This window comes from Cnephaeus nilssonii, assembly GCF_951640355.1.
Source record: "Cnephaeus nilssonii genome assembly, chromosome: 19".
In the NCBI taxonomy this organism is placed as follows: domain Eukaryota; kingdom Metazoa; phylum Chordata; class Mammalia; order Chiroptera; family Vespertilionidae; genus Cnephaeus; species Cnephaeus nilssonii.
In genome coordinates, this window is record NC_137090.1 from 15,928,265 (window position 1) to 15,951,863 (window position 23,599).

The 23,599-nt window shown below is 49.0% G+C and overlaps 1 protein-coding gene across 2 annotated transcripts; it reads left to right on the forward strand.

Annotated features, from left to right (window-relative positions):
• The first annotated feature begins 376 nt into the window (after window positions 1-376).
• Window positions 377-23,596, forward strand: RAB5C (RAB5C, member RAS oncogene family). Of its 2 annotated transcripts, XM_079798548.1 has the most exons (6): window positions 377-499; window positions 18,910-19,164; window positions 20,669-20,820; window positions 21,023-21,145; window positions 22,223-22,316; window positions 22,824-23,595. In XM_079798548.1, exons 2-6 carry the CDS (start codon window positions 18,999-19,001, stop codon window positions 22,937-22,939), a joined length of 651 nt encoding a protein of 216 aa, XP_079654674.1. In that variant the 5' UTR covers window positions 377-499; window positions 18,910-18,998; the 3' UTR covers window positions 22,940-23,595. The 2 variants fall into 2 exon arrangements, with proteins under 2 accessions (XP_079654674.1, XP_079654675.1); XM_079798549.1 differs by lacking the exon at window positions 377-499 and having other exon boundaries at window positions 18,981-19,164; window positions 22,824-23,596.
• Window positions 23,597-23,599: the final 3 nt, after the last annotated feature.

Below are 23,599 nucleotides of genomic sequence, written 5' to 3' on the forward strand. Positions count from 1 at the left end.
ATCGGACCAAGCGGCCCCATTCACACCATGTTTTTCCTCTCCCAATTCTGCAACAGCCTTCAGCCCTCTTCCAACGCTCCGCCACCCGCTTATCCGTGGGGCGCCGGGAACCCGCGGTGAGGCGGTAGGCAGGCCTGGCCTTAAAAAGTTCCCGGCCGGGCTCCGCCTCGCCCGGAGCGGGCTCCACCCTACGCCCAAGACCCTGGCGGCCACCGGCTCCTCCCAGCGCTGCGAACTACAAGTCCCGGCGTCCCTAGCGCGTGCGCTCCCGCCTCTCCCGCGCCCTCCAAGGGCGCCGCCTGCGAGTCCGCCAAGAATGCCTCTCATTGGTCTCTCCGCCCTGTCAGTCACCTGAAGTATTGAGGGGCGGGTCGGAGATGGAGATCCGGATCCGGAGCCGCTGAAAGGCGGAAGTGGAGGCCGGAGACACCGCCGGGGGGAGAGGAGCGGAGCCTGTCCGAGCCCTGGCCCCAAGTAACGCCGCCGCCCCAGAGCCGCCGTGAGTGTCCCCGTCCCGGGACCCAATGTCCCGCTCGCGTTGAGGTGTCTTCGGGGTAGCCCCTTCCTCCCGCCCATTCCGGCTTAGAGGGAGACTGACCCCTCCCCCGACCCGTAGCCCCCTCTTAAGGAGTTCCCCAGGCATCAGGCCAAGAAGGGAGCTCTTCTTTCCTTCCCTTACCTGCCTTTCGTGCGCCTTGGGAAACTCTCCTGGCTCCCCTCTGGCCTGTCCAGTCCAGTTGTGGGAGGGAGAGACCCTAAGTTCCGCTCCAGAATTGGAGGAATCTTTGCCAGGTGTGAAGGAGCCTGTCTCCCTTCTTTTAGAGGTGGTGAGGAGTGCTGTCTGTCGCCGTTTTCCTCTCCCCCTTCCCACAAAAACAGTTGTCTCTCCAACCCTGGAGGGATTTTATGTCAATTTCCTGGAAGGGCGGGGGGTTGGGGGGTCCTGGGTTGGGAGACCGTCACATCGCACAGGCTCGCACAACTCCTCACTTCCTCTCTTTCCACAAGCCAGGCGCCAACCAGGATCTCAGCAGAGTTCAAGTAGGAATGAGCTGTCTTCTGGTCTTGCCCCCTCGACCCCAGCCCTGCCCCCTAGTTACGTTGTTCTCTAGTTGTGTTATCCAGTGAGTGTATTTCCCTTCCTGCCTCTGAAAATTTTAGCTGAGGTTTGCTCAATTCTGGCTACAGCTCAGGGTGGATCTGCCCATTCATTATCTTCTCACTCCTCTCCTCCTCCCTCCTTGCTCCAGGCTCAGGACTGTCCTTCCAGAGCGCGTGAGTGGTTTTCAAGCTGCTTCAGAGGGACTGCTCCTCCTGGGACTGCTGTCTGCTGGTCTTTAGGGAGGAGAAAAAAAAAAGACAAAAAATGAAGAGCCTGGAATTCAAGGGTCCTGGGCTATCTCTTTCAAACCCCCCCTCTCCCCCCCCCCATAAAAACACACACACATACCTTCCTTATCAACAGGTAGATGCCACTTCTAGTTCCACATATCTCCAGTCCCTTCTGGGCTTGAACAAATTGTAGATTACAGAAGAATAAATTGAGATCACAGTGGCACCTTTGGGTTCTTAATATGCTCATTTTTGTAGCCCAAAGAACGACCATACGTGCCAGAAAGGGCTGACTCCCCCAGCCTTTCCAAGAGACAGCCCATGCTGACATCTGATCCTTGTCTATTGCTTGGGACTTAGGCGTGTGAAATGGCTGCTGTCTCAGATCAAGCTGGGAGGTTCTTTGTGATGTGACCAAAGTACAGGCCAGAGACTGTACCTTAATGAGAGCAGCCTGACTCTTTGAGGCCACGGCTGACCCTGGCTATCTACAGCGAAGGAAGGGAGGGAAGGCCATGCAATCTCTGGGAATTTCTTCAGGGTTCTGGGCTATCTTTACTGCCCTTGGATGCTGCTTACAAGTGCTAGTTGTTTGTTTGTTTGTTTTGCCTTGAGATCTTTTTGACTGCTTCTGGACTGTCACCAGCGTCTGATTCCTACAAACGTTTGAGCTAGACCTTGGATGCACTTATTTCACTTTTCTTTGGACAATAAAAACACCTTCCTTATTAGGATCAACAGTCAGATCACAAGCTCTCTATCCGTCTGGGCTTCTTTGGAGGGTCACTGGAGACTTCTGCAGGCAACCTAGTTTCTCTTAACCTGGTTAGCCTGTGCCTCTGAGAGGCAGAGCCTGGGCGGCCTCACTGCTCACCGGGCCTGCTGACCAAATGTACCTCCTCAGTAGTAGGCTGTGGTTTCTGGAACTCTGGGAGTCTCAGGATGAAGCTGACCAGTCTTCCGAGGGGACCTTCGTTGTCTGGACATGGTCTCCCAGCTCCGATTCTGGAGTAGGCTTTTGACGGAGAAGCTGCCCCTTTCAGAGAGACAAGGAAAGCACCAGTGCTCCGGGTGGTTAGGCAGCCACTTCTGGCATCCAGAAATCTCGAGAGATCTGACACTGCTTGGCAGAAAGAGAGGGCTCCGTGTGGGATAGAAGCCCCTCTTCTGTGATGCCCTTCCTCTCCCCTCTTGCCTCTTACAACTAGTAAGCCTTTTCCTGCCTTTATACTACAGAAGGGGGTGACGACTAATTTTCAGACGTTATATTCAAGTTGCAAAGTTCTTTTCACACATGTTCCTCATTAAGAGTCCTGGGAGATAGTGGGATTTGTACCTCTACTTCAGAGATGCCACTGAAGGAATTTAAGTAGTTTGCCTTGGAACATACGATTAGTAAGTGGTAGAGCCGGGACTTGGGATTTGGGATTAAATGTGCCTCGTCTTCCCTAATAGTGGGCCCTCCTTTGGTCTGTGTTAAAGGAATGAACATGCAAAGTGAGCAGCCAGTGGCCCAAATACAGACCCTTTAGCATTCTGCATCATGGGGACCCTCTGCTTCTGGTTTTCGTCCTCTCTCCTACCCCACCCTCCTGGCCTCTTTCTTGACCACCTTTTCTTCTGCCTGTGGAGACCATGGCAGTTATGAGTCCTATGTCACCACTCTGTATGGGCCAAGAGTTTGCTGACATCTGCATGCCATCAATTTTATAGGAACCTGAAAGTCATGATGGCTAGAAAATGAAAGTAAAAGTGAGTGGACCCGGGGGTCCCTATAGACCAGTGGTTCCCAGTGTGGGGCACACGTCCCACATGGGGGCAATTTGAGTTTTTAAGAGGGGCAATTTGAGAATGAATTATTAATAGTGAATTTTTTGCATTTCTTATGGTTCTAGGGGCCTCATATACAGTATATAAATATATATTGTGACATATGCATTTCAGTTCTCTTATATGTTTTGAAACTTTATTTGCTATTTTTTCATATCACTTCACATAATTTTTTTTTAACAATTTCTTAGTGGTTTTTTCCTCAGTACTTCAACTGTCCTTTCGTTCTTTTATTTTTCTCTTTCATGGATGCCATGTTCTTTGGAAGCTTGTTTAGACCAAGTTAATGGCCTTTTAGGCTTCTGCCACGTGACTAGGAGTTCACTTTTTGAATAATAAGAATTATATGTCATGGGGGGGGGTCAGGATTTTAGAGATGCTTAGGTGGGGCACGGCCACAAAAAGGTTGGGAACCACTGCCCTAGACAGAGTTAAGGGCAAGGGAACCAGCAGAGCTGGCTTCTGCTAAGCCCCCTGACTCCCCTTTGGTGCTGCCTGCTGCTTGTAAGTGGGAAGAATGTAGCTCTCACCAAGAGCTCTTTTCACTAGAATTTACATGGAAAGAGAAGAAGGTTTACATAAACTTGATTCAGCCTCAACAAGCAAGTACTTGTTAGAAAGAACTTTCTTCTTCTAACCCTTGCCCTGTAAACAGAGGTAGTGTGATGGGGTGGAAGGCACGAGAGCTTTAGAGTAGTCAGACCTGAGTTGTCATCTGGACTCCCCCATTTACCAGTTGCATGGCCTTGGGCTTGTTACTTGACTTTGCTGAGCCTCTGTTTCTTCTAGTGTCATGGGGATACAAAATATCTTGCAGAATCAGAAACAAGAGGTAACGCAGCTAGTCCAGTTCCTGGCACATAATAGATACTCAACAAAATAACATATTTGTGGGTCCATGGGGTTGTTGTTTTTTTTAATCCTCACCCCAGGATATGTTTTTTCATGGATTCCAGAGAGAGAGGAAAGGAGAGGGAGAGAAACATTGATGTGAGAGAGAGACATTAATTGTTGCCTCTGGAAGGAGCCCTGACTGGGACCAAACCTGCAACCTGGGTAAGTGCCCTGACCGGGAATCAGACCTGTGACCCTTCAGTGCATGGGACAACGCTCTAACCAACTGAGCCATACCAGCCAGGACAGGTCCGTGGGATTTTGAAGGTACATGATAATTCATCCCTACGATTCTGATTCAACATTTGTAACAAGTATCACTGTGATGCTAATCCTTTGCTGGATGGTTTCACATATTTTCTTGTTTCATAGATATTAAACAGAACTGCTGTGGGTTATATTCCCATTTTATAGAATACATTGTTAACTAAGACCATGTTTCTCCCACTGGGGTTCTTGGATCCTACTGGGGTCATGAGCTGTGGATACTCAGAGCCATAGACCAGATGAGATCTTGCATCTTGTAGGCACTTCAGTCTTACTCAGTTTTTTGTTTTTTTTATTTATTAATTTGGAAGAGAGGGAGAGAGAGAAACATCAGTTTGTTGTTCCACTTATTATGCATTCATTGGTTGATTCTTGTATGTGCCCTGACCAGGGATGAAACCCCAACCTTGGCATAGCGGGATGTTGCTCTAACTAAGTGAGCTACCCATCCAGGACCGTTCTTACTCAGTTTTAAACATTTTCATATTAAAACAGTCCTGGATCTATTATAAATTGGAATGCAAAGTTTGCATGAATATAGCTAAAACAGGAAACTTGAAGACAATATTTTGGTTACAGCAGACTTCTTTGGATTAGATTCCCAGAATCCTAGAGTTTGGCATTTTCCCCCCTAACTTGAGTCTGGGTTACATTTGTTGAGGCCGTTTGAGAAGGACTGTTTCCAAGGATTTGTAAATTAGGATGCCCCCAAATCCAGGTAAGAGTGCCTTGAAGAGCCTTGACAGAGGAGAATTAGAATATTTCTTAGGGTGTCCTCTGCATTAATAGCCTGCTATAATAAGAGATTCGTTTTCAGAGTAAATGTCCTCATCTCCTATATATGGAAACAACAATTCAAGTAAAAGCTAAACTGTTGGAGCTTTATTTCATACTAGAGACCCAGTGCACGAAATTTGTGCACAGGTAGGGTCCTAGTGGCTGCCAGCTGCCATTCGGGGCCTCCCTTCCCCCAGCTGCCTGCTGCTGCTGCCACCACTGGCCAGGGCAGGGCCGCAGGCAGTTGGCCACCCGGCCCCACCCCCTGGTCGAACTCCTGGTTGAGGGGACAATTTGCATATTAGGCTTTTATTATATAGGATGTGCCAGGCACTCCCGAGCCATTCCCATGTATTGACTCCTTTGGTCTTCACAATAGCGTCAGGAGGAAGGTGCTGCGTTTAATCCCATGTTATCGTGGGGAACTCCGCTGTAAGTGGCAGAGCAGCGGACAGAACCAAAAGTCTGTGCTGGAATTCCTGTGCAGCACAGCCCCTCCTTGCCCACCTCTGTGTGTTCTTCCCTTTGCCTGGAAGGCTCTTCTCCACTTCACCTGCCTGGGAGCCCCACCTCCCTCCTTTCTCTCAAAGTTCAGTTAGAATGTCACTGCCTCCATGAAGCCTTCCCTCCCTGAGGCAGGCTAAGGGCTTTCTTCCTCCCTTTGCTTTCCTCGAATTGCACCTTGTCTACCTCCTGTCCTGTGTGGAGCCCTGTAGGGGCACCGATCATGTCATGTGTTCAGTGTGTTCAGTCCTACCATGGTGCTCAGCATTGTCACTCCCAGTGTGGCTGTTTAAGGCAGACATTCCCATCTGCCCTTGAAGCAAATGCCTACCCATTTCATTTAACACACTTCCTAAGTTCACACATCTTGGATGTGGTGACCTGGAATTCACACTCACATCCATCTGATCCCAAAGCCCGTGCCATTTCTTCAGTCCATCACCAGAAAGTTGCTCACAGATAGAAGAGCAAACAAGTAAATAGGATGAATGTTAGGTCTAGATGACAGAGGAGATGGGGAGGAGGCGGGACAGGTCACAAACTAAACTCCAGAAGGTGGGGCTTTCCATACCTCCATTGTCAGTGGAAGGCTTCACAGGAGAAGGCTGGTGTGGCTTTAGCTCTCCACAGTCAGTTGACTGACTTCTACAGCATGTGGATCTGCTCGCTGTGCTTCTGCAGCTGCGTGTGGTGAGGCAGCAGCGACCCCGGGCCAGGACTTAGCAAGGATCAGTGGAAGTGAATTTAACTCTGGTCTGTGGGTGCTACTTTACACATCTGCATAAGGCTCATTCTTGAGAGGGTGGACTTAAGAAAGTGGCACCAGCAGCTGTAACCCACCGATGTGGCCTTTAAACTCCCTGCCATGTACCTGCAGGATTTGGGTATTATCCTCTGCTCACCTCGACTTTATATATGTATATGTATATGTATTTCTCTATATGTATATGTACTTCTCTATATGTATATATATTTCTCTATATGTATATGTATCTATATATGTGTATATCTATCTATCTAGATATAGATACAGATATATATATGTGTGTGTGTGAGTGTGTGTGTGTGTGTATGTGTGTGTGTATATATATATATATATTGGTTTCAGAGCGGAAGGGAGAAGGAGAGAGAGATAGAAACTTTAATAATGAGAGAGAATCACTGATAGGCTGCCACCTGCACGCCCCCTACTGGGGATTGATCCTGCCACTCGGGCATGTTCTATTCCTGGTCAGGAATAGAACCATGACCTCCTCGTTCATAGGTAGATGCTCAACCACTGAGCCATGCTGGCTGGGCTGCTCACCTTGACTATTGCTAGGGCTCCCACCAAGCCCTATCTACTTACCCCTCGGCCCAGCTCCCTGTAAAATTAACTCATCTTTATGAACATGAGTTTATGGTAACTAGAGTCTTTGCATCTCTTTTTGTCACAAGATGAGCTCCTGTCTCTTTTTTAAAAAAATTTTTTCTTAATCCTCACCTGAGGATATGTTTTTATTGATTTTAGAGAGAGGGGAAGGGAGAGGAAAACATCATTGTGAAAGAGAAATAGCGATCGGTTGCCTCCTGTATATGTCCCAACCAAGGATTGAACCCACAACCTAGGTATGTGCCTTGACTGGGAATCAAATCTGCAACATTTTGGTATACAGGACGACACTCCAACTCAAACCAGCTGAGCCACCTGGCCAGGACTGCTTTTTTTTTTTTTTTTAATGAATAATAGTTTAATTTTAGAATAGTTTTAGAAAAATTATGAAGGTAATGCAGTTTTCTCACAAACCCCTGTGCCCAGTTTCCACTATTATTAACATCTTACATTAGTATTGTACATTTGTCACAATTGATGAACCAGTGTTGATACATTATCAATTAAAGTGCACACTTTATTCAGATTCCCTTAGTTTTTATCTAATGTCCTTTTTCTGTTCCAGGACTCATGACATTTAGCTGTCTTATCTCCTTAGGTTCCTCTTGGCTGTGACAGTTTCTTAGACTTACTGTTTTGTTTTGTTTTACTATTTGTATTGATTTTTAGAGACGGGGAGAGAGAGAGACATCAATGTGAGAGCACAACTTCATCAATCAGCTGCCTCTTGCATGCCCTCCACCAAGGATCGAGCCCACAACCTGGGCATGTGCCCTGACCTGGAATTAAACCAGCAGCCTTTTGGTGCACGGGAGGTCCAACCAACTGAGCCACACCGGCCAGGGTGATTTTCCTTGTTTTTTATGACCTTGACAGTTTTGAGGAGTACTAGTCCGGTATTTTGTAGTGTGTCTTTCAATTGGGATTTGCCTGCTATTTTTCTCACGATTACATTGGGTTATGACTATGAGTTTCTTGGGAGGAAGAGCACAGGTAAAGTGCCTTTCTAATCATGTCCTGTCAAGGGTAAATACAATCAACATGCTTTATCACTAAATGTCAGCCTTAGTCACCTGGCTGAAGTGGTGCCTGGCAGGTTGCTTCACTGTAAAGTTGCTGTCTCTCCTCCCCTTTCTTACGTCCTCTTTGGATGGAAGTCACTACGTGTAGCCCACAGTTGACGAGTGGCGAGTTATGCTCCTCTCCTTAAGGGCAGAGTATTTACGTGGGTTCTTTGGAATTCTTGTACACAAGAGGTTTGTCTGTTCTCCCTGTTTGTGTGCCCAGTTATTTACATCAGTATGGACTCATGGGTATTTATTTTACACTTGGGTTTATAATCCAATACTACTTTACTTTATTGCTCAAGTTGTCCCAGCTTTGATCATTGGGAAGTCTTTCAGGTCTCTGACTAACCCCCCTTCATAGTGAGGGCTTTTGGTTTTCATTTTTTGAGCACTTCCTTACTTTTCGGCACTATGAGATGCTCCAGGCTGACCTTGTATATTTCCTGCCCCAGTCCTAGAATTAGCTGTCTCTCCAAGGCCACTGCCTTTTAAGCAGACATTTCCTCTAGGTATGTTAACGTTGAGTTATGTGGATGGATTCAAGTTGTTTCTCCTCTTGATGGTTAGACACAGTCACTGAAGACTCTGGGATTGGGTAAGGTGGGGAGATGCACCTGGGAAATCCACTATGTGCACCCTGGCCGGGTGGCTCGGTCGGTTAGTTGGAGTATTCTCCCGTACACCAAAAGGTGGTGGGTTGGGGTGCATACAGGAGGCAACTGATCAATATTTCTCTCTTACAGCACTGTTTCTTCCTCTCTCTCTAAAGTCAATAAAAAAAATATCCTCTGGTGAGGATTAAAAAAAAAAGAAATCCACTGTGTGAGAATCCTGCGAGTTGATCCCAATAGCAGTCGATTGCTTCTCTGCTCACCCATTCATACTTCTCATACCTCTGCCTAACGCTTTGATCCAGAAATGGTCAGATTTGGTGTTTACTCTGGAGTCTGCTACCCAGTTGGGATGATGAGGTAATAATCGTTCTCTATTTCAGGCACTAAGTTCTCCAGCCAAACCTTCCAGGACTCTGGGTCTCATAAGAGAGTCCATGTAAGTCTGGGCCAGCATTCTTTCCCCGCCATTCAGAAATGGACTCTCCCTTTGGGAGGGTTTGTGCAGGGCTTATGGCTCTAGGCAGGCTCGCGGCAGGCTGTCACGGTGAGCTGTAATCCTGAATCATTGACTAGCTTAAATCCTTCTATTGTACTGTCATCCCTCTGAAGGTGTGTAACTTGAGCCCTACTGGAAACACTAACTTGGAATCTTGACTGGAGTTGGTTTACAAGGCTCTTGCCTTCTATTCATAGCTCCGTGTGTGTCCCCTTCAGGTGGCTCTGTCAGAAGCATCCCAGGCACAGGGGCGGGCGTGGGTGGCCTCTCTAACCCTGGCTGCTTTCCTAGTCATCAAACCGCTCTTGGAGCTGCTCAGAAGACTGTGGTGATTAATGACGCCAGTTTCCAAACCTCTAGTATTTTCAGCTGGTTTTTAAAAGGAACTCTGGTTTCTTTGTCAGCTGTCCTGGTGCTGTCCCCTCCCCCTCTCCACAACTGAACGACTTTTCCCCTTTCCTGAAGGAGGCTTTGAGATGAAAGGGAGGGCATTTGGGCTTTAAGATGCTTTATTTTGTGGGGCAGTTGTTTTAAGGGGCTATAGTTTGCCTGGTTTGGGGTTTCAACTCAGTGCTGATTTTTTTGGATGGTGGTGGTCTCTCCCTCCATTTTTGTGGCTTTGGAAGCCCGTCTTCAGAGAATACAAGGTTAGGGTTGTTGACAGGACACAGGACATTAGGTGTGACTGGTCCTTTTTCTAGGACACTGGTGAAAGGTGTTTTAGACTGTTAGGGCTGCTATACCAAAATCCCACAGACTAGGTGGCTTATAAACAAGGAGATTTATTTCTCCCAGTTCTGGAAACTGGAAGTCCAAGATCAGGGTGCCCGCATGGTCAGGTTCTGATGAAGGCCCTCTTCCGGTTGCAGACTGCCGACTTCTCACTGTGTCTTCACATGATGCAAGGGTCAAGGAAGCTCTCTGGAGCCTCCTTTAAAAGGGCACTAATCCCAATCATGAGAGTCTCTACCCACATGTCCTTATCTCCCAAAGGCACTACCTCTCAATACCATCACTTGGGGATTAGGATTTCAACATGGATTTTAGGTTGACACAAACATTCAGACCATAGCAATTGTCCAATTCAGAATTCTCTCCAAATGAGGGACACTGAAGAATGGAAACAAAAGGAATTCGTGAATAGTACCTGAAGGTTTTGATTGAAGAATCCACTTCTTTCATAGGGACTTGGAGGGGCAGGGGCTTCCGTGCCCTTTGAACATTCATTGAGTGCTTGCTCTGAGCCAGGCCCTTTGCTAAGAGTCTTACATGCGTCCTCCTCCAACGGCCCTGGGAGATGGATACTATTCTCTCCATTGCGCGTGTGAGGAAATGGGTTCAGTGACACAACACAGGGTCACAAGGTGGCTCCAGGACTTGCAGTTTGTCTGACTCGAGCACTTGTGCTCTTCACCGTGTGCAGAAGGAAGCTCTCCGGGATAGTGAGGTGTCTGCTCTGCTGGGCTGTGGTTCTCTTCGGGGATCTGCACCATCTGGCAGATGGGTGTATATTTCAGCTTTCAACTGCCCCATTTACTTGCCAAACCTAACCAGGCCTATATTTCAGGCTCACTTCATCACATTTATTTTATTTTTTAAGGAGGGGTATTATTTTTTTTTAATGGATTTTAGAGAGAGGAAGGTAGAGAGAGAGAAAGAAACATCGATGACTCAGGCCTGTGAGGCTCTGTTTGGAGTATCATCCGGTACACCAGAGGGTAGCAGGTTTGAGGCTCATGATTCCCAGGCAAGGCACATGCTGGGTTGCGGGCTTGATCCCCAGTAGGGAGCGTGCTTGGGGCAGCCTATGATATTCCACTCCAGGGAAACTGAAACCTGGGCATGGGCCCTAACTGGGAATCAAACCTGCCACCTTCTGGTGTTCAGGATGATGCTCCAACCAACTGAGCCACACTGGCCAGGACGTTTCATCACATTTATGAGCACCTACTGTGTGTCAGGCTTGATGTTATGTGTGCTGTTAAAACAAAAGAAGCCCACATAGTCCATCCTACAAGAATTTTGTTTTGTGACCCTTTTCATCTGCAACAATGTCCTTAATTTCTCTCACCTTCTTACTCCCAAACCTCGCAAGTTCTCCAACCCCTCCACTCACAATAGTCTTTTGAAAGTTAGGTGCCATGGAAGTAGAATGTGATTCATTCATTGAAACTTGTTCAGACCCATTCATTGCCTAATTTCTTCACCTGGCACCATTCTGCATTTTGTTCAGCAAAAGTTAAGAAAGAAAAAGTTGGCCTAAAGTATTGTCCTTTGGCGCCCTGGCTCCTGAGAGCAGCCATTGTCCCTCAGATTTCACAGTGGGAACTTTGGCCTCATTTGTTGTTTGGGCAGCCTCTAACTACAGTGTGTGTGGTAACTGAGCAAGAGGAATTTGGTTTGCTGGTACCTGATACTCAATGCTCTTCCTCTGCTCTCCTCTCAAACACAACCTCTGTCTTCTGCTGTCTGTGTAGGAGCTGAGGGCAAAACAAAGAGGGCAGTGAAGTAAATTGGTTTTCTTGTAATTTTTGTTTTTTGTAAAGACAAGAAAGGTTTGTGAGAGGCGTCTGTTGCAGTTGTTGGTATGAGTGGCTGGATGAGCAGGTGCTGCTGATGACACTGATCCTCAGCAGAGGTTCTTGGAGTCTTTCAGAGCCTGGGGCAGCAGCAGAAGTCATAGCTGCCCTGGCTGGTACTCCTGGCCCCTACAGAGAGCCTCCTGAGACAGAGGGGAAGGTGGGCCCTGCATTGATGAGAGTCCAGTCAGAACTGTCCTAATTAAATGGTAACTTCATGAGTAAAATAAATACAGGATAGTTGTGAGGCTTGCGAATCAGCAGGGATCCTATGTCTGTCTGACTGGCTTTCACATAACTCGTGCTCCATCCTGGGAGCAGGTGTAGGTTGGGGTTGGGGCCAGGGAAGAATCTATGCCTTTGCTGGGTCTCTTAGCATTTCACTTGGCACTGGCAGGTGAAGAGTCGGGGCGGGGGGGGGGGGGGTTGCGGGGGATGTGAGACATCGCACAGCCTCAGTTCCATCCTCTCCATGCCCTGTAGCTGGACGTGTGTGTTGATTTGTGCTGCAGAAAATGCCACATTTCAAATTGAGCTTTTGCTTGAGGTGTCATAGAGCTGCCCTAGTTGGAACCAGAAAATTTGCCACAACCTTGCTGAGTGAGCTGTGCCGAGTCAGACCAGGACCTCTTAGGGAGAATAGTCTCTTGGGAATATCATTATTAGGGCGTAGGGCCGTGGTGCCTCTTACACTCAGGAGGCAGGACAAGGCCTGCTGGTACAACTGCAGGCTGTCCCCTGTCTGACTGGCCTTCCTCCCTAATCTGTTACCCAAATGCCTGGCTGCTCTGTTGTCCACCAGGACCAGTGAGTGAGAGTCCTAGAGCTGCCCATGAATCCTGGGGACCTTCTGTGGACAGTACGGGTAGATCACACTGACCAAGCTGTGTCAGCAACGACGTGGAGATGTCCCTCCCAGCAGCCTTCCTCCCTGTGGGTGCAGGAGGAGAGGGAACAGGGATTGGAGGTTTCCATCCTTGGCTTAAAGTTAGTGCTGACGCTGCTTCTCTCAGCCTCCCCGGGGAACCCATCTGTTGTCGAGAGCTGAGAAAGCAGCTGGGAGCTCAGGGAACGATTTCGTGGTGTTCTTGCTGGGGCAGGGCATCCGGAAGCTGGGGACCAGTCGCCCAAGGGGTCTTCACCTAACCCAGCTTAGCATGTGTCCTGAGGGGCCCATCAGGCCTTCCCACACCAAGGAAAGGGCTGCAGGAGCAGCTGTGCTCTGTCCTGGCTGACTCCTGGCAGAGCTCTAGGCTCAGCCTGGACATGGTGGTGAAGGACCACTTGGTCATGGGTATGCAGGATTTAAGCTTCCTGGCGTTCCTGCATACTGGTCCCTGTGCAGGCATTGGTGGGATTGGTGGCCTCACCTGGAGCTCTGTGGACTCCACCGGGGGCTTTGATGTGTTCTCTAGTGCACGTTCAGGCACTCGGTCTCAGAAGAGTCTTACTGAAAGGGGCGTGAGAGGAAACTGATCCCAGCTAAGAGAATTGGGTGGCTGGGAGAAGATTCAAGGGCCTGTCCCTGTGGTAGGGGACCCAGCTCACTCATAGTCCCCCTCTGGAGTGATTGACTTCCCTTCCCCCTGGAAAGGGAGTCGTCTTGCTGTGGCTGTGTAAGGACAGCACCCCTTCCTCTCCTCCTGCCATTTCCCCGAAGCCCCGTACTTCCAGGTAGGATGAGGAGCCCCGGCCCTGGCTTGATACACCCCATCAGAGTGCCTCTTGAATCTCAACCTGACGTTCAGGGCCAAGCTTCCTGTTATACTCTCCAGGGGGGACATAGGTCCTATGGAAAAACCTTTTTTTTCATATTTAAAGGACACATTTTATTAAAGCACACATAGAAGGTGGCAGCCCCCATTACGCTTAGTGGATGGAATGGTATTAGTAATTTTCTTGGGTTTTCTATGTCTGATGGGGGAGTTACAAGTCCTGAGCTTGGGCTCTGCCACCATCTGGCTGTGACCCTAAGCAGCTCACCTGGCCTCATCTTATCTCCTCCTCTGTAGTGGGAAGAGGAGGATTAGGTCTTCAAGGACCTTTTTTAGTGAGTCAAAACTAGTTAGCTTCTTGGTATAATAAACCTGCCCCTTGTTGGAACCTTACCTTCAGCCCAATACTATGCTGTGTATGCTATGCGTTGTTTCATTTCACCTTTCCAACAACCCTGTGTGATTGGCATTACCATTTTCTAGATAAGGGACTGAAGCTGACAGCAGTTGCTTGTCTGATTTGGCTAAGGTCACTCGGCTAATAAACGGTAGAGCTAGGCTTTAACCAAACCCGGTTCAGTCTCCCAAGTCCTAACCTGCTAGTTGTGCTGAGGAATAGCGAGTGGATACCTCATGTGACTCATGGCCTGTGTTGCTTCAGATTCTTCTTTCCTCTGGGTCTGCAACCAGCTAGAGGCCCGGGTAGTCCTGCTGTGGGTCTGCCCCCTGGTACTGTGGGCAGTGTGGTGATTTTCTGCTTGGAGGAAGAGCTGTGGGTAAATCCCCCAGCTGATCTGAGCTTTTAAATGTCTTCCATCTCAGCCTTTGAAGCGAATCACCTCTCCTGTGTTCCGTGTTTCCTTCTCTTTAGCTAACAAGTTGCTTCTGCTTATCATCTTCTCTAGCCAATTCTTGTGTTGTTAAGTATGCAGGAATGCGTTTTTCCAGAGTAAAGTGTAGCTGAAGAGTCACTGGTCAGAGCCACCTCTAGGGCAGGCTGGGCAAGGTCACTTGGCTCTCATTGCCCGCCCCCACGCCCCTTTCCAGCTAACCTTGAGTGAGTGAGTCTCCAACCCAGCCTCTGGTCAACAGAGTCTGATTGGTTTCCCTAATCAGCTCACTATCCAAGCTGTGCTGGGACTGTCAGCCAGAGGAAGTCGCTGAAGCAAACAGGAAGCGTGAGAGACACCCATCAGCTGGAATTGCTCACCCTTTCACCAGGAAGGACACAAAGTATGAAGTGGGTGACTTCATGGGCTAGCCCTTTGCACTCGCTTGCTTTTTTCTCGATTCCTTTATTCTAATGCTAACCGTGTCGAGTCACACTCGACATCCGAGTGCAAAAGGCTAGAGAAGAGATTCCACCTCTAGAGATTCTGATTCCGTTGGTCAGGGTTACTTTCTTAATGCCCAGGGTGATTCTGATGAAAAAAGTTTGAGACCCACTAACCTATAGTATCCAGAGCAGAGGAACCCAAAGCAAGGAAGAGTAATGTTCTGCTTTTTCTTTCTCTTTCTCTCCCACCCGTGGCCCCCGAACTGGCTGGGCAGATGCCCATTATGCCTGTTCACGGGGCCAGAGTGTTTAGGAAATTGGATCCCTTCTGCCCTTTCATATGCATTGTGGTAAAAGGTGCAGCAGACCCCTTAGTCCTTGCATTCATCCTCATTTCCTGTGAAGATGTGAGATTAGGTTAAGTGTTCATTATCTGTGGCCTCTAAACAAACCATGGTTCTGATTGGGAGGGTGGGGGGAGCAGGTCACGGCAAAGAGCGTCTTTTGTCATGGGTCCAAAGCTGTACCCATTTCAGCAGCTTCACGAAAATATCCATGAGCGCCCTAGCCAGTTTGTCTCAGTGGATAGAGCATGGCCCACGGACTGAAGGGTCCCGGGTTCGATTCCAGTCAAGGGCATGAACCTCGGTTGCAGGCTCAACCGTGTGCGGGAGACAATCAATCTATGTTTCTCTCTCACATAGATGTTTCTCTGTGTCTCTCCCCTTCCCTTCCACTTAAAAAAAAAAAAAATCAATGGGAAAATATCCCCAGGTGAGAATTAACAAAAAAAGAAAGAACATATTCAGGAGGAAATTCATCCTACTCATGTATTTTTCTTGGTGTTGAATAAACTTTGTGTGTGTGTGTGTGTGTGTGTGTGTGTGTGTGTGTGTGTGTTTTAATATCTTTGGCCCATTCTGTATCTTATAAGAAACTTTAGCCACAACTTGATCTCTTAAAGAGAATGTGATTTTTCTGAAGGAAGACATTTACTGTGCCATTTCTAGTTATAATTCCATCAGCTGACTGCGCTCATGGATGATTCTTGCCACTGGTTCAGGAGGAAGGATTCCCACAGTGAGATTCCCTCCCCTAGGCGGCAGTCCAGATCCATGCATGAGTTCACCTGCTCCCCAGGGGAGGGCATCAAGCTTCCCGGGGCTCTGGGTGTGGCCCTCTCCTGTCTTAGACACCCCCTGTCTGGGTGTGCCCTTCATGGCAAAATCAGCCGCCTCCATGCTTTATCGCCTGGCAAGGTTCTCCGGCTGTTCATGTGATCACCAAGTGGAGCCAGGAAAACCACGAGGCAGCAGGCCATAAAAAGTGCTGGGTGTGCCGACTGCGGTGTCTCTGGTTGGACGGCAGGACCAGCATCCAGGCAGAACATATCACCAGCCGGTTTGTGCCAGGCGGAGCACCTGCAGCACTTTAAAAAAAATGCAGATACCGGGCACACCTCCAAGCCTTCACCGGAACCTCCAGGGGCTGGCTGCACATGTGATTTTGATGTGCAGACAGAGTTGAGAACCACTGCATAAGAGTTACTTTCCTGTCCTTCTGACTTGTTAAAAAATCAGATTCGGCCCTCACTGGTTTGGCTCAATGGATAGAGCGTCAGCCTGCAGACTGAAGGGTCCCAGGTTCAATTCCGGTCAAGGGCACATGCCAGAGTTGCGGGCTCAGTCTCTAGTGTGGGGTGTACAGGAGGCAGCCGATCAATGATTTTCTCTCATCATTGATGTTTCTCTCTCTCTTTCCCTCTCCCTTCCTCTCTGAAATCAATAAAAATTAAAAAAAAATACTACAAGCATTAAAAAAAAAAATCAGATTCTGTGTGGGCAGATTTGGAAACCCACTGGTTTGACAGGAACAAAACTTAGATATTACCTCTATTTTTCTTGTCTTGTAGGTGCTGGTAGCCAGGGTCCCAACTGCTTTGGGGTTTTGTTTTGTTGATTTTTGGAATCGGAGACTTCATTATCTGTTTCCCTCCCGCACTCATTCATACCTCCTCCTCTAGTGCCCCGGCCACACTGTTGACTGGCCAAGATTCTGTCACGTGAATCTGTGGTAATAACCAACTTGTAGTTCCATCGTGGTTTCCCTCTGTTGCTGTGGCCTGAGTGGCTCCTCCCTCTGTTGGGAGTACTTAGAGAAGGGAGAATCACCGTGATTGCTGGAGCCAGACCCTGCTGGGCCAGCAAAGCTGCTGCCACAAAAAGAGTGTCTCATTCACCCAGCCCCCCAGAACCAAACACGAGGTGGGCATTGTCTCCATCTTTCTTCCACAGCAGGGAGAATGGCAGGGAGACAAATGAGCATGCAGGCAACCCGAGTTTGCGGACGAGGCTCGATCGTCTGTATGCTGGGTGCCTTGAGCAGGGCATTTAATACCTGAACGTCAGGCTATTGGTCTGAAAAGCCTTTGTTTTAAAGGTTAGAGTAGATAATGGTTGTGCAAGTGCTCAGTAAATGTTACCTGTCTCTGAGAATTATTTCATTTGGTAAGCACTCTGAATTCCCAGTATGTACATAGGCATTGTAGGAAGGCACCTCAGAGAAGCCAGAAGCACAACTCTGTCTCAAGGGCCATAGAGTCTTGCAAAACCGTTGATGGGAGCGAAAAGAGAAGGCACCTTAAACTAGAAAAGATTTCCAAACTGGCACTTCTTGTCCCTAATTGAGATTCTCCTCCCTCCACCCTTCATTCTTCCTTCCTTGTACTCTTGGGAAAGAGGTGGCCCCATTTCAAGCCTCTTTTCCTTTGGTGCTGCCCAGAAGGGAAACTCTTGTTCCTGGTTAGTGAATCATTCTTCCTGAAGCTCACTTTTTAAACACGTTGCTGGGAGAACTTGGACGTGAAAAACGATTTGAGGTTGCACAAAGCAAGCCCTTTGCTGTCAGCTTCTCACACCGTGCAGACCACTGCTTCCTACAAACACCCGCCTCTTCATGTACACCCCCGTCCTGTCCTGACTGCACGGGAATGTACTCCCCTTGCTCAGGGGGCCAGGCCAGGGCTTCCTTGGGATCCTGTTCCAGAGACCCCTCCTGCATGCACTCCATTCATCAAAATCTTTTCTTTCCAACTTGAGTTCAAATTCTGTGTGCAGTGTTCAGGTCATGATACCTGCTCACAGTACTTATTTGTAAAGCACTGTGTATGTTCTGATAGTTTTTAATATACCTCTTCTAGAGGCTTCTGAAGATAGGTTCCTCAGCCTTTGCAGTTCCAAAACTTAAAAAAAGAAAGCTTACACCTCCAAAGCTATCACAGACCGAGTGACTAAGATGTCCTTGCTGGAACACCAGCTGCTGGGGTGCAGATCTTGGTGTCCCATGTTTGTCTCCGCCCTCCCATGACTCCCCTTGTTCTTCCTCTGCGTCACCCTTTTTCTCTGCCAGTAGAGAATGGAACTGAGGTCTCTATTTAAAAGAGAAGTTTGGCAGCCGTTCTGACCGCCAGCAGAGCTCTGGCTTGGGTGTGTGTTTGGTTTTGTGTGTGTTTGGTTTTTTAATGTGTGTGAGACCTCTGGCCCATAAAAATGAGAGAACTGTGGGGAAGAGGCTCAGGATGAGACTTGGATTCCAGTGCACAGTCCAGCCTCAGACTGAGAAAGTTGGTCAGTCCTTCTGAAGATGGCAGGACAAAAGGACTGTTTTAATAACAACTTGCACTTGGCCAGGCCCTGGTCCCTGAGCACCCACAAGGTTGAGGAGCTTTCTCCCGGGACTCCCCATGCCCTGCTTGGCTTCCCTCTGGCTTTGCACAGAGGTGGGCTGTGATTTTAGCTACCAGACTACAAGTTCATTGTTTGTTGACCTAGATCCTAATGTCACTGGGCGATTTTTTTGGAACCCAAAGAGTCTGTTGATTCCACTGTCATCGGGCTGCCACGTGCCCATTCCTCTCCTGTGTGTGTTGATCTGTGTGTGAATGGACACATTTGGGATAGGGAAGGCAGTGTGTTTGCTCAGAAGCATGAGCCTGAACTTTGAAGACCACTTTTCTCTTTACCACTCAGATGGTTGGAATTTGTTACAGCCTAGTCAGGGCTCTTCTCCTAACTTCTGGGGAAGCCAGGTCGTCAGGGAGGGCAGAGGGAGAGACCTGTGATTTAAGAAGGGCTCACTGCACAACGGTCTCTGGACTAACCCAGTATTTCTGGTTTCTCCCTTGCAGTTGGAGGCCCCCCTTCCCACTAAGTGCCTCTTTGCATAGCACCGGCCCCTGCCCTCACGCTCACTGGTACCGCTACAGCAGGACGGGCCATGGCGGGTCGGGGAGGTGCAGCACGACCCAATGGACCAGCTGCTGGGAACAAGATCTGTCAATTTAAGCTAGTCCTGCTGGGGGAGTCTGCAGTAGGCAAATCCAGCCTTGTCCTCCGCTTTGTCAAGGGACAATTCCACGAGTACCAGGAGAGCACAATTGGAGGTGAGTGGACACAAGGGAGCAGGGGTGGCCGCAGGAAGGCCAAAGAAATGCCTTGGCATTGAGGAGAAGGAAGCTGCCTGCCCAGAGAGACTAAACACACCTGGGGAGGGGCAGCACCTTTCCTCATCTGGGCCCTGAAACAAATTCCAACAGCTGGTCTCCATGCCTAAGTCCCAAGAAGCTTCTAGTGAGAATTAGCTGGGAGCCAAAGCTGACTTCCTCTCCTGGTTCTGCTTCTTTATTATGGTGTGGCTTTGGCGAAGACCCTTCCACAGACCCAGCCTCTGGGAAGGGAGAGCCTGAGTCTGGATTCTTGTGGGTTCTTCTTACTTTGCCAGGCCATGCATCTGCCCTGGCCTCTCCCACTTTCCAAAATGGGGAAATGGCCTGGTGAGTGGCTGGCATTTCTGAAGCTGACCTTTACTCTTTCTTGAGTCAAGAGCCTCTTTGATTTCCCAGTGGTCAGCATTTAGGTTGTAAAGGTCTGAACTCAGCCTCCTGCCTTAGTAGCCAGTACAAACCTTGAGGGGCCAGGGCCGACCTTGGGCTTGAGTCATCTTTTCTCTACCCTCCTGGTTGGTAGGAGGTTTCCAGGCAGCTGGAAACAAAACGGGCCATGTCAGCAGTCTTCTGCTGCCTCCTCAGCACTCGAGTCAGGAGCCGGAGAGGGGAAGTGGGGTGATGCCCCGTGTCCTCGGAGAGGAGGGGGGAGGCAGATGGGAGAGCAAGCTTTCAAAATCAGAGCTCTCTGTGATCCTCTGATGGGTCCCGGGGCCAAGGGGACTCCCGCCTGCCTGTCCCGGCTCCTTGAAGCATATACACAAGTGCCGCATGTTCCCCTGCCTCCTCAGGACAAAGATAGGGTCAGGTGTTACTGAAGGTCAAGCCACAGGGTGGTCAATCAAGAATGGGTCAGGTCAGAGCTGGGGGTTGTGGCTAGCCCAGTGTACCTGGCGGTGGCAGGCGGTTAGGAAGCTGGCCACCCAGCTTCCTCCGGCAGGGGAACAGCGTGTACTTTCAGGCATCCCCAGCACAGCTAAGTGTGTAAGTGTCCTCAGGAAACAGAAGGCCAGTGACACCCTGGGCTGGAGCAAACAAGGACTCGCGAGGTTTCCAGCTGGACTATTCTCTGAGGGGAGGGAGGAGGAGGAAGGAGGCGGGTGGGTCCTGCCCACCCTGCTGAGCTTAGAGTCAGGTTTCCCCTGGGCTTCTCGTCTCCTGCCCCCTATATTCCTCTTCAGAGAGTGCTCCTGAAATGGCTAGGTGCAAGCAGGCGTCCCTTCTCCTGCCCTTGCCCAGTGTGGTCTCTAAAGCCTGTACATTCTGCAGCCCCCTCGACACATGTACGAAAAGACAAACTCTGCCTGTCCTCGCAGGCTGCTTTTCTGTGCCCAGCTCCGCAGAAGGCTTCTGAGTGCCAGAGCCCCGGATGCAATGGTGGAGATATGTGGGGATGGCTTCCCCAGCTCTTTCTTGCCTAGTAACACCCCCTTCCCTCTTACAGCGGCCTTCCTCACACAGACCGTCTGCTTGGACGACACAACAGTCAAGTTTGAGATCTGGGACACAGCCGGACAGGAGCGGTATCACAGCCTCGCCCCCATGTACTATCGGGGGGCCCAGGCTGCCATCGTGGTCTATGACATCACCAACACAGTAAAGATTTTTCCTTTACTTCTCTATCCTTGTTTCTGGACGGGGTCTGGGCTGATTTCCTCGGTGGTTTGGGGTGTCTCGCCAGAGTCTTCAGGCTGGCGACCTTGTAGACACCTGGCTCTGCCATCTGGAGCTTCTCTAGTGTGTGGCCTGGGCAGAATGCCTCCTCTGTCCCTTTGACGTTCCGGCCCTGTTTTCCCAGGATACGTTCGCACGGGCCAAGAACTGGGTGAAGGAGTTACAGAGGCAGGCCAGTCCCAACATCGTCATCGCGCTGGCGGGTAACAAGGCGGACCTGGCCAACAAGAGAGCCGTGGAATTCCAGGTGTGGGGGATGGACAGGACCCGGGGGAGGAGTAAGCCAGCTGCATGGCTTTCCCCAGGCTACTCCGGGGTTGCAGGAAGGGTGACATTGGGAGGCAGCAGGGGCTTTTATCTGCTGTCCTCTTGCGACTCGAGCCTGGGCTGAAAGGAATTGCCTCGCCTTGTTTCTTGGCAGTAGGGTATGTGTGCATATGGATAGCTAAAGTTTCTGCTTATTTTTCTGTAAACTTTTAAATGAAACCTACTGTAAAAGAAATATTTTTTCACATAATACATGCACATAGTAAAATTTAAATAGTACAAGAAGGTATATAGAACTAAATTTAAGTCTCTAACCTAGAAACTCAGTCTCCCTTCCCCCAAGTTCCTCAGTTTCTGGTCTTTCCAGAAATATGCACAATGTGTGTAAATCCCTTTTTACATAGATGGGGATGTGTTTTACATACTTATATATTTAATTTTTTTACCAGTCCCAAACTTTAAGGTTGTTTGTAATAGCAAAAACTGGAAACAATGCTGCAGTCAATATGTACATACTTCTGTGCTTTGTTGTTTTGTTGTTTTTTTAATGTATTTTTATTGATTTCAGAGAGGAAGGGAAAGGGAGAGATAGAAACATCAATGATGAGAGAGAATCACTGGCTGCCTCCTGCACTGGGTATCGAGCCCGCAACCCAGGCATGTACCCTGACTGAGAATCGAACCGTGACCTCCTGATTCATGGGTGAACGTTCAACCACTGAGCCACACTGGCTTTTGTTCAAATGTGCAACTGTATTTGTAGGATAACTTTCTAGAAGTATTTCCTAGCCTAGTGATTTTAAAGAGCAAGAAGGTAGAATGGGCATAGGGACACCTGGTAAAACATCTGCCGGTGTTTGTGAGCTGAGAGGTGCTGTATCTGAAGTCACATGTCTCAGGGGAACCCAGAGTGGAAGGCTATAGGCCTGAAAACCCCTGCATTGTCTTTATTGTGTATAAGGCACTGTAATCAGGGAGGATTTTTTTATTCTGGGCCCCAGCCCCTGCCAACTCAACATTTTCCTCCCACCCACTTTCTCAACTCCATCCAAATCAGGAAGCACAAGCCTATGCAGACGACAACAGTTTGCTGTTCATGGAGACATCAGCAAAGACAGCAATGAATGTGAATGAAATTTTCATGGCAATAGGTAAGGTGCCTCTCCTCTCCTGCTCTCATTGAGTTCCAGCACTTGCCTGCTGTTCTGTAGTAAGCCTGTGGAGTCCCTTCACCGACAGATCTTCCACTGTTTTCAGTATTCTGATAAAATCATTTTCTTTTTCATCTAACTCTCAGATGTAGATAGTTCATCCCAGAAGTTTCTAAAACTTGGACTAAAGTCTCAACATTTCACTTCCTTACTGTTAAGCTTGCCACCCACCTAAAACCCGATATCACCACCCTACCCACTACTTAGGATGTTTTAACCCATGTAGCTCTGAAGTCAACCTGCTTGCTTCAAGTTCTAGCTCTTCCACTTATAACTCTAACTCTAAGCAAGTCACTTAACCTCTCTTTGCCTCAGTTTCCTGAAACACTCAGAATGTACCTGACACACAAAAGTGAAACCCTCAATATGCCGGATTCTACTCAAGTGGACTTGGGAGACAGTATTAGAGTACCCCCACAAACACATTTTTCCTTCTCTCCCAAACAGCTAAGAAGCTCCCCAAGAATGAGCCCCAGAATGCAGCTGGTGCTCCGGGCCGGAACCGAGGTGTGGACCTCCAGGAGAACAACCCAGCCAGCCGGAGCCAGTGCTGCAGCAACTGAGCCCCCCCTTGCCTGCCCACTGCCCCCACCTCCTCCGCCTGAACAACCTGACTGGAATCCACTCTAACCAATCGCACTTAACTACTCGGGCCACCACGGGGGGAGGGGGCAGCGGGAGGGGGTCCACCATGATTTCTCCGTATAATTTTGTTCATAGGCCGGAGTGAGTTATTCCACCTGCACCTTTCTGTAAAAATACTAATTCAATTTTAAGTCTTAAGTCACTTTTTTAATATATATGATCTCTTCCCACTACCTGCCCTTTCTCTGTTCTCCCACTCTCCCTTCGTAGCCACATGCTCCTGTTCCCTCCGCCCTATATATGGGAGGCAGGGGTTGGAGCAGTAACCCTCTTTTCCTCTTGCTGATTAATCGGGCTCAGCAAGAGCATCCATATCCTTACTGTTTGGCGTGTGCTTGGTTCTGGGCCGTGGGGCAGGCCCTAGGGACTAGGGAAGGGAGAGACAGCTCTTCCTTGGCTGGCTGGCTGGCATCAGGCTGCAGTCCCCCTCACCCCTGACACACAGTTGGGAGAGAAACCACAGCATTATTGTGACAGCCACGAACCCATTGCCCACAGCCCACCCCATCCCCCTCATCCTTGGTCACCCTGACCTCTGGCTCTGAGCCCTGTTCTGACCAAATCACGATGATGAGTAT